This window comes from Ranitomeya imitator, chromosome 4 (assembly GCF_032444005.1).
Source record: "Ranitomeya imitator isolate aRanImi1 chromosome 4, aRanImi1.pri, whole genome shotgun sequence".
In the NCBI taxonomy this organism is placed as follows: domain Eukaryota; kingdom Metazoa; phylum Chordata; class Amphibia; order Anura; family Dendrobatidae; genus Ranitomeya; species Ranitomeya imitator.
The window spans coordinates 362,620,672-362,634,665 of record NC_091285.1 but is presented as its reverse complement, the minus strand read 5'-3'; the positions used below and the strand labels follow the sequence as shown (position 1 = coordinate 362,634,665).

General features: G+C 45.4%; 1 protein-coding gene across 3 annotated transcripts in view; it reads left to right on the top strand.

Moving 5' to 3' along the window:
• The window catches only part of ARMC10 (armadillo repeat containing 10), a 35,779-nt gene that overhangs the window by 16,873 nt on the left and 4,912 nt on the right, over positions 1–13,994 (top strand). For 2 of the 3 annotated variants that reach the window (XM_069765117.1, XM_069765119.1), the window contains exons 3-5: positions 9,105–9,239; positions 9,877–10,053; positions 10,155–10,226. In XM_069765117.1, the coding sequence (XP_069621218.1) occupies positions 9,105–9,239; positions 9,877–10,053; positions 10,155–10,226 (384 nt within the window). The remainder of the gene's footprint in view (positions 1–9,104; positions 9,240–9,876; positions 10,054–10,154; positions 10,227–13,994) is intronic. The other variant, XM_069765118.1, reaches the window with a different exon arrangement.

Here is a 13,994-nt window from a genome sequence, read left to right as displayed (position 1 = left end):
CCAACGAGGCCGGGGGGCTGTGATATCCCATACACTTTTCAGGGGCACTGGAATCAGGCAACAAGCGCCAAGTTATCCAACTTCAGGGAGTTGAAGGCAGTGGAAGAAGCCTTTCTGGCCGCAAGCAGCCTAGTATCAGGAAGTCACGTCAAAGTTTATTCGGACAACACGACTACGGTTGCTCACCTCAGACATGAGGGGAGCTCAAAATTCAACAACCTAAGGACCATCTCAAACCGAATTTTCTATTGGGCCGAAAAGCACCTTCTCTCTCTGACAGCCATCCATTTTAAAGGGATCTTTCAACCTACAGGCGGATTTCCTAAGTCGCCAGGACATTCAACCAGGAGAGTGCAGCTTGAACAAAAGAGTCTTCAATTCCAATACTGGTGAAAACCCTTCAGAACATCCGGGAGGATCAGGTTCCAACTACTAGTGGCTCCAGTATGGCCAAAAAGAAGCTGGTTCAATCTCATTCAATCTCATTATCGAGCTACAGACAGGTGGACCAGTCCTTCTGCCGATAGACGCCGATCTTCAGGGGCCCCTTCAACATCAAAACCCCCAAAATTTGAACCTAGCAGCCTGGTTACTGAGGCCCAGGTCCTGAATGCTAAAGGACTATCAGATGTGGAATCTCTACCTTGCAAAGATCCAGGAAGTCTGTTACTAACGCAATTTATAGCAAGGTGTGGAAAAAAAATTCATCTTTCTGTCTTCCTAATAGCCCAGATCCTTTTCATCCAAATATCTCGCAAATATTAGATTTCCTTCAGCACGGGCTGGAATTAGGCCTTAGACCCAGCACGCTGAAGGTTCAGATCTCCGCCCTGAGTGCTGTTTTTGACCAGGATTTGGCGAACCACCGTTGGATCAGAAGATTCATGGTATCTGCTCTCAGATCACAACCCATAAAGCAACCCGTTGTACCTTCATGGGACTTAAATTTAGTTCTCAGAGGACTCACACAAGCACCGTTCGAGCCCGTCGTCATGTACTCCTCAATTCCTGTCATACAAAGCTGTTTTTCTTGTAGCGATGACCACAGCAAGACGGGTGGGGAGCTGCAAGCTTTATCAGTAAGAGAACCCTATTTATTGATTACAGACTACTCTATAATTCTCCGTCTTGATCCATCCTTCCTCCCGAAGGTGGTATTTGAATTTCACCGATCTAAGAATATTATTCTTCCTTCCTTCTGCCAAAATCTGGCGAACTCAAAAGAGGAAGAGTTCCATACTCTTGATGTTAAACTAACTATTCTACATTACCTTGAACAGACTAGCTCCTTCAGAGTGGATCAAAATGTATTCATCCATCTGTCAGGTCAGAATAAGGGGAGAAAGGTGGCAAAAAGTACCATCGCCAACTGGATCAAGAGGGCTATACACGAAACCTATCTAGCCCAGAAATTGACCCCCCCAGTCGGGGTCAAGGCCCACTCTACAAGATCTACCTCGGTTTCGTGGGCAGAAAAAGCGGGCGCTTCCATGGAGCAGATTTGAAGGGCCGCAACATGGTCTTCATCTCATACCTTTACCAAACACTACAGATTGGACTCGTTGTCCAATAGGGATCTAGTCTTTGGCTGGAAAGTTCTCCAGGCTATTGTCCCTCCCTAGTGTAGAATTGGTTGGTACTCCTCCTATGCTGTCGTGGAAGGTGACTAGAGAAATTAGAATTAGACTTAGCGGTAATTCGGTTTCTAGGAACCTTCCACGACAGCACTAATTCCCTCCCTTGCCTTGGATAATATCCTGGGTTCATTAAGGTAGCTAGTGCTATGGTATCCGTTATAAGTCACTGGCGAATAGGAGGTAGCAGGGGCCTTTTAACCTCTTGTGCTTCCTGTCCCCCATTATGGAATGGAGACATCCTCCTATGCTGTCGTGGAAGGTCCCTAGAAACCGAATTACCGGTAAGTCTAATTCTATATATTTTTTTTTTTATTTCATAAATCATCAGTACATATGTCAATAAAAAACATTGTAATGTATCTTATGAAATAAATCCCCTTCTTTCAACTTTTGGACTGATTATATTTCACTGGTAAAATCTGCAGTGAAAGTAGATTTTCCCTTTACTGACATAAGAGATGGTAGTTGGTTCTCTTGAAGTTCTGTGGAGAACTGTAACTCATTTAACCCCTTGACAACCTTGATATAAGTTTACGTCATAGGTCATGAATCCCTTCCCACTCATGACATAAACTTACACCATGGCGATTGTGCGTGCACAGGAGTAGTAGCGCAATCGCTGCCTGGAACTCGTCATAAGTAATAGCCGAGGTCTACCTGTCACAGCCAGGAGCTGTGCGCATGCTGCCTCGTTTAACCCTCTAAATTCTGCAATCGATATGAATCATATTTATAAGGCTGGGAGAGGGAGCCTCATGATGACCCCAGGGTCTGCCAGCTACAGTGACCATGTTAGACCATGCCCGGAGCATGGTCTAAGAAGATTCTATCAGTGCAGCACTGGCAGGTAAAATGCATTGCACTGCTGGTGCATTGCAATGCATTATAGCTGTGATCTGTATTCTAAAAATTCAAGTCCCATAAAGGGATAAAGTTTATAAAGAAAATTTGATAACAAGTTAGAGATGTGACTCCAATGTAGGTAACATGACCCATATTTGGTGGTCTTGCCCTCGAATATCCAAATTGTGGACAGGATTGTTCGTTCTTTTCAATAAATTACCGTATTTTTCGGATTATAAGACACTCTGGATTATAAGACGCACCTCAAATTTTGAGGGGAAAAATAGGAAAAAAACCTTTTTTTTTTTTTTTTTTTTTAATAATAATAATAAAATGGTGGTGGTTCTTATAATCCATGCTTACCACACAAACGTACGTACCGGAAGAGACTCCCAACGTCGCCGAAAGCCTGAGGGAGATCATTAGAGCGGGAATGAGGGAGCTCCAAAGGGAAGGGAAAAAGAATGTAAAGCAAGCTTTCCGGATTCAGACTCCTCTATTGACTATATGAGGAATGAGGATTCCTCCAGCTCATCTCCTTCATTTTCTTCCTCGGAAGAGGACTCTGGCCGCTTCTGCTTCCCCTTAGACCACGTGGACAAATTAGTAAAGGTGGTCAGAGTCCACCGAGAACGTTCTGTACAGGAGGTCATGTTTGGAGGGGGCTGGATCAGAGGAAGCGTAGGTCTTTTCCCTTAAATGAGAAGATTCAGAACACTGTTGCACCCGAGGATGGAAGAGGCCGGGAAAAAAGGGCTCCTTGCCTCCGGTGTTTAAGCGAAGGTACCCCTTTGAGGACCCTGTAGTAAATACCTGGGATAAATCCCCGAAACTTGATGCGGCGGTGACCAAGGCATCAAAAAAGTCCTCATTGCCCTTTGATGACCTGGGGACCCTCTGGGTAGGAAGGCTGACACGTTCCTTAAGGGGGCATGGGAGATGTCGGCAGGAAACCTGAGGCCAGCAGTGGCATCCACTTGACAGCCATGTCAATGATGGTCTGGCTGGACCAACTAGAGACTCAGTTGAAGGGGAGCCTCTCGTGAGACTGTCCTTGGCGCCTTACCGGTGATTCGGGGTGCTGTAGCCGTAGGCAGGGGACGATGAAAAGAAATTCACCAGCTTGTCGACCCCTTCCTACCGGCGTCCCTTCAGCAGAAGGTTCAGTCGTAGGAAGCCTTCCAAGGACCGAGCCAAGTGGGATGAAAGGAAGAAAAGAGGTACGGGGTTCATTTCTGGGGGCTCATCACGAGAGCGTAAGAAGCCATCCCAGTGACTGGCGGTTCCTGTGGGGGGGGGGGGGGTAGACTGTCTGCCTTCTACCCAGCCTGATCACAAATTACCAATAGTGACTGGGTGCATAGTCTAACATTGTCATGGCTGAGATTAGAATTTTCTTCTGTTCCTTGGGATAAATTCATGGTAACCCCTTTCCCGGTCATCCCCCTCGGAGCAGGCCACCCTAGAGGCTGAGGTCCTGGAACTATGTCATAAGGCGGTCCTGATGGAAGTTCCGGGGTCGAAGAAGGGTAGAGGATTCCTACTCCCCCTGTTTTTGGTTCGGAAATCGGATGGCTCCTCCAGGACTATCATTAATCTTAGAGCCCTAAATTAGTTTTTGGTAGTACGCCCCTTCAAGATGGAATCGATTGGCTCAGCAATAAAACTTATTTTTGAAAACTGTTTTATGGCAGTGTTGAATCTAAAAGACGCATACTACCATGTGCCTATTCACGCAGATCATCAAGGGTTTCTCAGGGTGGTTGTAATCATTGGGGGCGCAGTTCGACATTTCCAGTTTGGAGCTCTCACCTTTGGCCTTGCGGTTGCCACTCAAGTTTTTACAAAGGTAGTTGCCGAGGTCATGGCCCACCTGCGTGAGACCGACATCCTGATTATTCCCTACTTGGACGACTTTCTTATTGTAGGCAAATCATTGTCTAGTTCAGGTAGAAAGGAAAATGTCCACTCTGGAACATTTGGGGTGACTACTGAACATTAAAAAAATCTTGGCTGCGACCCTTCAAGGTGTAGCAATTTTTGTGGCTCATTCTGGACTCAGAAAGGCAGGAGTGTCGTCTACATCCTGACAAGCTGATTCACCTTCGACACCAGGTTTTGAGAGCATCAAACAATCCCACTATGTTCCTTTAAACATGCTATGTCCCTGTTCGGTTTTCTAACCTGCATCCCGGCGGTTTGATGGGTGCAATTTCATACAAGAACCTTACAAAGAGACGTCTTAGGGCCCTTGGGGGTACCTACAGGGACTACTGACATTGTCCCCGGCTTATATACGTTCCCTTAGGTGGTGGCTAGACCTGGGTAACCTCTCCAGGGGGGTTCCCTGGGAGAATTGCATAACCAGAGTGATCACCACGGACGTTAGCCATTCTGGTTGGGGGGCACATATGGGAGAGGTCATAGTCCAGGGCCTATGGGATCAACAGGTAGAGAGTTCATCTAACCTGAAGGAACTCACAGCAGTAGAACTGGCAGTTAAGACTCCTAATATACCTGCAGGGTCATCATGTAAGGATCCTCGCCAACAATCATGTGGAGGTGGCCTACATCAACCACCAAGTTGGAACGCAATCCAGACCCCTAATGGAAGTAATAGAGCGGCTGTTTCAAATAGCAGAGGAGCATTTTCTATCTTTGACAATACTGTACATAAAAGGGAAGGACAATATCAGGGCAGACTTTTTTGAGCCGCAACTTACTTAAGGGGGGAGAATGGACTCTGAAAAGTGCCATCTTCATCCAGATTGTGCGGATGTGGGGTTGGCCGGGTGTAGACCTCTTTGCCACCAGGAGAAACAGGAAAGTGAAACCGTTCTGTTCTCTGAGCCCCAGAGAAAGTTCTCTGGTGGTGGATGCCTTGATAAAGTGGGACTTCAACCTGGGTTATGCCTTTCCCCCTCTTAGCTCTTTTGCCTCTGGTGGTGAGGAAGATCAGGGAACACAGCGCAAGGATTATAGTAATTGCCCCCTTTTGGCCCAGAAGGGCGTAGTTCTCATGGCTAAGGACCATGTCGGTCTCCGATCCATGGGTGCTACTAGAACAGCCGGATCTCCTTGTGCTGTTCCGTGTATATTCCTCAGTTTCCATGTGTGTTGTTGTATTTTGCTCTGCTGCCGCCCAGTGGCCTTTTTCTGTATGGCAGCTTGTTTTTCATGTATTTCTTGTGGGCATGTCTTACATCCGGTTCAGGGGTCAAATCTTCTCTTCCTCTGGCAGCCATTTCCAGTTTACTTTCTGTTGTGAGAGGACGTGCTTTTGAACTGGGCTTAGGAAGGCATCAGTCTTTCGATCACTCTCTCATGCTGCTCACACTTGCAGTCACACTTGGTGCTACATCTTACTGTACCCTGTCTGCACCTGCATTTCTGGAGAAGTTCTGTATTACCAGTTATACGCTGTATGTCCAGATCTACAAAATAAACAAGTCTGGATTACACAATCCCTGGAGTGCATCATCTCTCTGAACGCTGAGCAGCATTGGTCCTGTCTGCCTCATATCGAAGAAATACGGAGGTACGTTTCTCTCTCACAACACTTATTAATCAACCACACCTCCATTCGCCTCATGTGGGGACAGAACACTCCTCTCCCAGGGTCCAGGCTACCATCCACAAGTGACGGGGCTCCACCTGATGGCGTGGAATATGAAAGGTCGCTACTGAGGGATAGAGGATTCTCCCCCAATTTAATAGCCACTCTCCTAAAAATTAGGAAGGTAATTTCGACCAGGATCTACTCTAAGACCTGGAGGAAATTTCTAGCTACCTCAGAATTTAGAGCCGGGGAGGGGGTGCTAATAGGTCAAATTCTGGAGTTCCTTCAGAAGGGTCGAGATGTGTCTTTCCACTAGTCTAGCAGTTATCCCCTTTTTCCTCATAGATTGTAAGCTTGCGAGCAGAGCCCTCACTCCTCTTGGTATCTGTTTTGAACTGTGATTATTATGCTGTAATGTCTATTGTCTGTACAAATTCCCTCTATAATTGTAAAACGCTGCGGAATATGTTGGCACTATATAAATAAAATTATTATTATTAGTACCCTTAAGTTGCAGGTGTCAGCCTTGGGGGCCTTATTTAGGTGCGACATCACTAGTAATAACTGGGTAGCCAGGTTTATTAAAGTGGCAGGCAGATCTAGGCTCGTGCGTAAAGGATTATGCCATGGGACTTGAACTTGATGCTCACGGCCATGACTGAGCCCCCGTTTAAGCCCATTATATCTGCCTCTGCAAAAATGCTCTCACTCAAGGTAGCCTTCGAAGTCACATTAACTTCGGCGCGGAGGGTGAGTGTTATACAGGCTCTTTTTAGATTCCCTCCATATACACAGTTCTTGGATGACAGGGTGGTGCTTGCGCCAGATCCAACTTGTCCAAGGTAGTTTCAAGATTCCACAGGTCACTGGAGATGGTGTTGTTTTTTTTTTTTCTCCTTTCCTCCCCAATTCTACTAACCAGAAAGAAAGGAAGCTCTACACTTTAAGGTACCGTCACATTTAGCGACGCTGCAGCGATCTAGACAACGATGCCGATCGCTGTGTGGTCGCTGGAGAGCTGTCACACAGACAGCTCTCCAGTGACCAACGATGCAGAAGTTCCCGGGTAACCAGGGTAAACATTGGGTTACTAAGCGCAGGGCCGCGCTTAGTAACCCAATGTTTACCCTGGTTACCAGTGTAAATGTAAGAAAAAAAAAACACTACATACTTACATTCCGGTGTCTGTCCCCCGGCGTCCTGCTTCCCTGCACTGTGTAAGCGCCAGCCGTAAAGCAGAGCGGTGACGTCACCGCTGTGCTTTACGGCCAGCCGGCGCTCAGTCAGTGCAGGGAAGCAGAAAGCCGGGGGACAGACACCGGAATGTAAGTATGTAGTGTTTGTTTTTTTACATTTACACTGGTAACCAGGGTAAACATCGGGTTACTAAGCGCGGCCCTGCGCTTAGTAACCCGATGTTTACCCTGGTTACCAGTTAAGACATCGCTGAATCGGCGTCACACACGCCGATTCAGCGATGTCTGCGGGAGATCCAGCGACAAAATAAAGTTCTGGCCTTTCTGCTCCGACCAACTATGTCACAGCAGGATCCAGATCGCTGTTGCGTGTCAAACACAACGATATCGCTATCCAGGATGCTGCAACGTCACGGATCGCTAGCGATATCGTTAAGTTGTTCAGTGTGAAGGTACCTTTAGACGTTAGGAGATGCCTGCTAGAGTACCTATCTGTCACTAATCCTTGGAAGAAGGTCAGTGCCTTGTTTGTATCCTTCCAGGGAGCCATGAGGGGTCTTAGTGTCAAAGAGCACTTTAGTTAGGTGGATTAGGGAGGTTATTTCTTTAGCATATACATAGAGTGGCAGACAGGCACCGGAGGGGCTAAGGGCGCATTCCACTCGAGCCATGGCAACCTCATGGGCAGAGAGATTGGAAGTCTCCATCGACCAGATATGTAAGGCAGCTACATGGTCTTCTCCTTCCACCTTTTATAATCATTATAGGTTGGATATGGGTGCTTCCTCAGAGCTCACCTTCGGTGTAAGGGTGCTGCAGGCTGTAGTCCCTCCCTAAGGCAGTTATTACCTCTCTGTAATTCTTTTGTGGTGCTGTCATGGGGATCCGAATAAAGTCTGTTACTTACCGGTAACTGTATTTTTCGAAGCCCATGACAGCACCCTTAGATTCCCTCCCATCACGTGTGGGTGTGAAATTGTTCAGTGTTAGAGTATTGTAGATATTTTTGCCATTAACCATGGTGGTCCTCTCAAGCTCTGTAATCCAACTGATGCATGGGAGAGGTGCCACCCTGTTGTGTCTGTAGGTTTCCTGTCCCTGAAGAGTGTTACCGGTAAGTAACTAAGACTTTTCCCCACATATAGGATATCTGTGTACTCGGGAAAAACTGCACAACAAATTTTGGGGTCCATTTACTCCTGTTACCCTTGTGAAAATAAAAAATTGGGGGCTTAAATAAAAAATCGGATTGCAGTCAGCCCAATCTTACTCTATGGGGTAGCGCATATCTGCAAATATTTTCTCATGCTGATCTGGCATGTGAAAACATTCACCGCATGTTGCAATTTGTATCAGAGAATCGGTGCTCACGCACCCATATAAGTCTATTGGTGCGTGTGAAACATTGCGTTGCACTCATATACGCTTGAGTGCAGTGCGATTCCCACGGATGTCGGCAATGGAAGCGATGGAGAAATTACTTTCTCCTTCTCCTCCGCACCTGTGCTGTGATTCTCGTATGCGAGCGAATCAGAGCACTGACATTCAGCTCACGCTCGCATCCGATACTCTCGCATCGGATGCTATATACTAATGTGACTCCGGCCTTAGTTTGAAACCATCCCTGATTATGTTTGTGGTTTTTTTTTTTTTTTTTTTCCTTCCCAAGCTCTGTATTCATAATAAATAGTGCATGTGTTCTTTTACTTTTTTATGTGAAGTTAAAACATGCATGTGTGTGATGTTTGTTTCCATGTACTTTAGATTGTGGTGAATATCTTGAACATTTGGATCTTCTGATGCTGCATACTGCTGAATGGAATATTGTAGAGCTTAGTTAATACATTACCAACATTTGCTTTGATTTAGGATATAATTCGAAATTTGGACGGTCTTCATATTATTGGTGGATTCCTTTCGCACCCTGATCTGAAAATAAAAGCTGGTGCACTGAATGCACTCAACAACCTGAGTATGAACCTACAAAATCAGGAACAAATACAGGTAACCCTTTATAAAAATAGGTGCCTTCACTTTACGCTGCAGTTTACATAAGATGAATGCTATTCCTTCCTAGACTAAATGTAAAATAATGCTCTGCAGTAGTGTAGAAAATCCCATAAAAGGTTATTGCAAAAATCACAAGTTAGCCCCTATCCGTACGCATAGCATCAGTGATAACTTGCTGTTTGCTGGGGATCTGTCCGATAGGGACACCAGTGATTTTCAAGATCAGGGCTCTGCAGCCCCTTCAATATGCCTCATTTTTTGCATATGGGATTGCCAGAGAAAGCAGAGGACTGTACTTTGCTTTCTCCAGCGGTCCCTTTAACCATGACTGAAGCGGAGGCTGAGCATGAGCACCTTTGATCCACTCTATAACCCAAATCTTGGGACTGCTCTGTGTCCAAGCCATGATACTCCCATTGAACGCCACACACGGTAACGCATCTTTTGCTATAGCCCTGAAGATTTTATTAATGTCTAAAAATAATAGCTGAAGTAAGGCCCTAATGGATGTGACGATTTAATCTTGGCTCACTCACTTGTTTATGGTCAACAGTTATCCTTTAGTTCATTCCCTTCTGTCACCAATGTTCCATTTTCTAAGTATTTCTCAATTTGCTTGTTTGCTACTTAGGCCTTTATAAATGAAGTATTAAAAAATATCACAGAATCTGCCTTAAACTCTGAAGTGCAGCTCGCTGGCCTAAGACTGCTAATCAATATGTCAGTCACCAATAATTACCATGAGAAAATGGTTGATTATATTCCCAATTTACTCCACGTATTGGATGGAGGAAATGACACCACCAAGGTACGTAGACGCTGCATTTTATGTATGCAAATATTGTAACCTGCTTTGGGTTGCAATATCCTAATTTTAAACTGAGTTTTCTTTTGTTTCCACCCCATAAGATACATGTATTAAAAGTTCTCGTGAACTTGTCTGCAAATCCTTTGATGTCTGTGCCTCTCCTGGCAGCTAAGGTAAAATGTTCCCTTTATTTCAATTATCAACTTACTGTAAGGCTATGTGCACATGTTCCGGATTTTTCTGGTGCAAAAAAACGCTTACATTAAGCACCCCATCAATTTTAATGCATTCTGCAATTTTTGTGCCCATGTTGCGTTTTTTTTCCTCGGGGAAAAAAAAAACGTATTGTGGAAAAAACGCAGCATGTTCATTAATTTTGCAGATTTGCCGCTATACTATTGCATTGGGAACTTCCAGAAAAATGCGAAAGTAGTCTGGATTTGCTCAGGAAAATTCTGCAAACTTTCCTGAACATGCACACATAGCCTACGCCGGCTGTAGCTTTTGAAAAATTGGTGATGCATGGTCCGCATATATAAATATCCACCCATAGACAAATAGGCTGTTTGATAAGGAAATATACCAAGCTGTGTAATGGTGTTTTTGGTTTTTTTTTCTTCAGGATTTAAAGGGTACTTGTCTCCATTTTTTGTGACATACAGCTAAAACTATCACCTTAAGGTACCGTCACACTAAGCGACGCTGCAGCGATACCGACAACGATCCGGATCGCTGCAGCGTCGCTTAGTGTGACGGTACCTTAAGGTGATAGTTTTAGCTGTATATCACCTTAAGGTACCGTCACACTAAGCGACGCTGCAGCGATACCGACAACGATCCGGATCGCTGCAGCGTCGCTGTTTGGTCGCTGGAGAGCTGTCACACAGACAGCTCTCCAGCGACCAACGATCCCGATGTCCCCGGGTAACCAGGGTAAACATCGGGTTACTAAGCGCAGGGCCGCGCTTAGTAACCCGATGTTTACCCTGGTTACCATCCTAAAAGTAAAAAAAACAAACGCTACATACTTACCTACCGCTGTCTGTCCTCGGCGCTCTGCTTCTCTGGTCTGGCTGTGAGCGCCGGGCAGCCGGAAAGCAGAGCGGTGACGTCACCGCTCTGCTTTCCGGCCGCTGTGCTCACAGCCAGACCAGAGAAGCAAAGCGCCGAGGACAGACAGCGGTAGGTAAGTATGTAGCGGTTGTTTTTTTTACTTTAACGATGGTAACCAGGGTAAACATCGGGTTACTAAGCGCGGCCCTGCGCTTAGTTACCCGATGTTTACCCTGGTTACCAGCGAAGACATCGCTGAATCGGTGTCACACACGCCGATTCAGCGATGTCTACGGGGAGTCCAGCAACGAAATAAAGTTCTGGACTTTCTTCCCCGACCAGCGACAGCACAGCAGGGGCCTGATCGCTGCTGCCTGTCACACTGGACGATATCGCTAGCGAGGACGCTGCAACGTCACGGATCGCTAGCGATATCGTCTAGTGTGACGGTACCTTTAGTCAGCGTCTGTGCTGCATTCCCTAAACCACCTGACTCCAGAAATACCTTTTAAATTTCTCCCATGCTGTGTGGTAATCTTCTTGGTCCGGTCCGATGGATGTTGCTTCGGGGCTCTCCATCCCTCCCCCAGCTACTGTTCGCAGTCCTCTGTCTTTGACTAGGATGACTATGCACATCACCCATCACCGTGCAACATCTCGTGCCTGCGCAGTCTGCTTTGCTGCCCATCTGCGGGCAAAGCTGAAAAACAGAAGTGCGCAGTCTCCGCAAATGTATTTCTGTCTCGTGTACTGGAAATTTGTGTGCTGTCGAATTTGCACTTCTGTATTTCATCCTTGCCTGCAGTTGGGCAAAGCAGACTGCGCAGGCACGAGACGTCGCAGGGCAATGTGGACGATGTCTTATGTGTCATCCACATCAATTAAAGGACGGCGAGGCCCAAAGCAACACCCATCAGACCGGACCAAGAAGACTACCACATAGCGCGGGAGAAATTAAAAAGGTTTTCCAGGAGTCGGGGATATACAAGGATTTAGGAAATCAGCACAGACACTGAATAAGGTGATAGTTTTAGCTGTATGTCACAAAACTGGTGACAGATTTGCTTTAACCCCCTTTTCTGCCATATGACGTACTATCCCATCGAGGTGACCTGGGACTTAATTCCCAGGGATGGGATAGTACGTCATAGGCGATCAGCCGCGCTCACGGGGGGAGCGCGGCCAATAGCCGCCGGGTGTCAGCTGATTATTACAGGTGACATCCGGCACTATGTGCTAGGAGCGGTCACAGATCGCTCCCGGAACACTGCGATCAACATGATCGCAGCGTTTCGGCGGCATAGGGAAGCATCGTGCAGGGAGGGGGCTCCCTACGTGCTTCCGAGACCCTCGGAACAACGCAATGTGATCGCATTGTTCTGAGCATCTCCTCCCTGCAGGCACCAGATCCAAAATGGCCGCGGGGCTACTTCCGGGCCATGCAGGGAGGTGGCTTGCAAGCGTCTGCTGAGAGCAGGCACCGGCAAGCCTGCAGCACTGCCTGTCAGATCGCTGATCTGACACAGTGCACTGCAAAGCGTCAGATCAGCGATCTGACACTATAGCATGATATTACATGTGTGAAAAAAAAAAATTTCCTAAAGAAAAAAATATATATTCCAATAAATACATTTATCTAAATAAAAAAAAAACAATAAAAGTACACATATTTGGTATCGTCACGTCCGTAAAGACCCGACCTATAAAACGCCCACTAGTAAACCCCTTCAGTGAACACTGTATAAAAAACAAAAAAAAGGCAAAAAACAATGCTTTATCATATCGCTGGACAAAAAGTGGAATAACATGCAATCAAAAAGACTGATATAAATAACCATGGTACCGCTGAAAACGTCATCTTGTCCCGCAAAAAAACTAGCCCCCATACAGCATCATCAGCAAAAAAATAAAAAAGTTATAGTCCTTAGAATAAAGCGATGCAAAATTATTTTTACTTTGAGTTTTTATTGTATAAAAGCGCCAAAACACAAAAAAATTATATAAATAAGGTATCGCTGTATTCGTACTGACCCGAAAAATAAAACAGCTTTATCAATTTCACCAAACATGAAACGCCACCCCTCCCCCCCAAAAAAAAAAAAAAAAATCATGAATAGCTGGTTTTTGGTCATTCTGCCTCACAAAAATCGGAATAAAAAGTGATCAAAACTCTCATGTGCCCGGAAATTGTACCAATAAAAACGTCAACTCGTCCCGCAAAAAACAAGACCTCACGTGACTCTGTGTACCAAAATATGGAGAAATTATGGCTCTCAAAATGTGGAGACGCAAAAACTATATTTTGCAATAAAAAGCGTGTGACGGCTGCCAATCATAAAAATCCGCTAAAAAAACAGCTATAAAAGAAAATCAAACCCCCCTTCATCATCCCCCTAGTTAGGGAAAAAAATAAAAATAATAAAATAAACCAAACAGTGGTTTACCCCCACATATGGGTTATCGGGGTACTCAGGACAAATTGTACAACAACTTTTGGGGTCCAATTTCTTCTGTTACCCTTGGTAAAATAAAACAAATTGGAGCTGAAGTAAATTTTTTGTGAAAAAAAAAAAAGTTAAATGTTCGTTTTTTTTGTTTTTTTTTAAACATTCAAAAAATTCCTGTGAAACACCTGAAGGGTTAATAAACTTCTTGAATGTGGTTTTGAGCACCTTGAGGGGTGCAGTTTTTAGACAACCGTGTGACACCATTCTATCATATAGTTTTTCGCTCCCGTCCTTCCCAGAGCCATAACTTTTTAAATTTTCCGTTAATATAGCCATGTGAGGGCTTATTTTTTGCGGGACGAGTTGTACTTTTGAACGACATCATTGGTTTTAGCATGTCCGGTACTAGAAAACGGGAAAAAAATTCCAAATGCGGTGAAA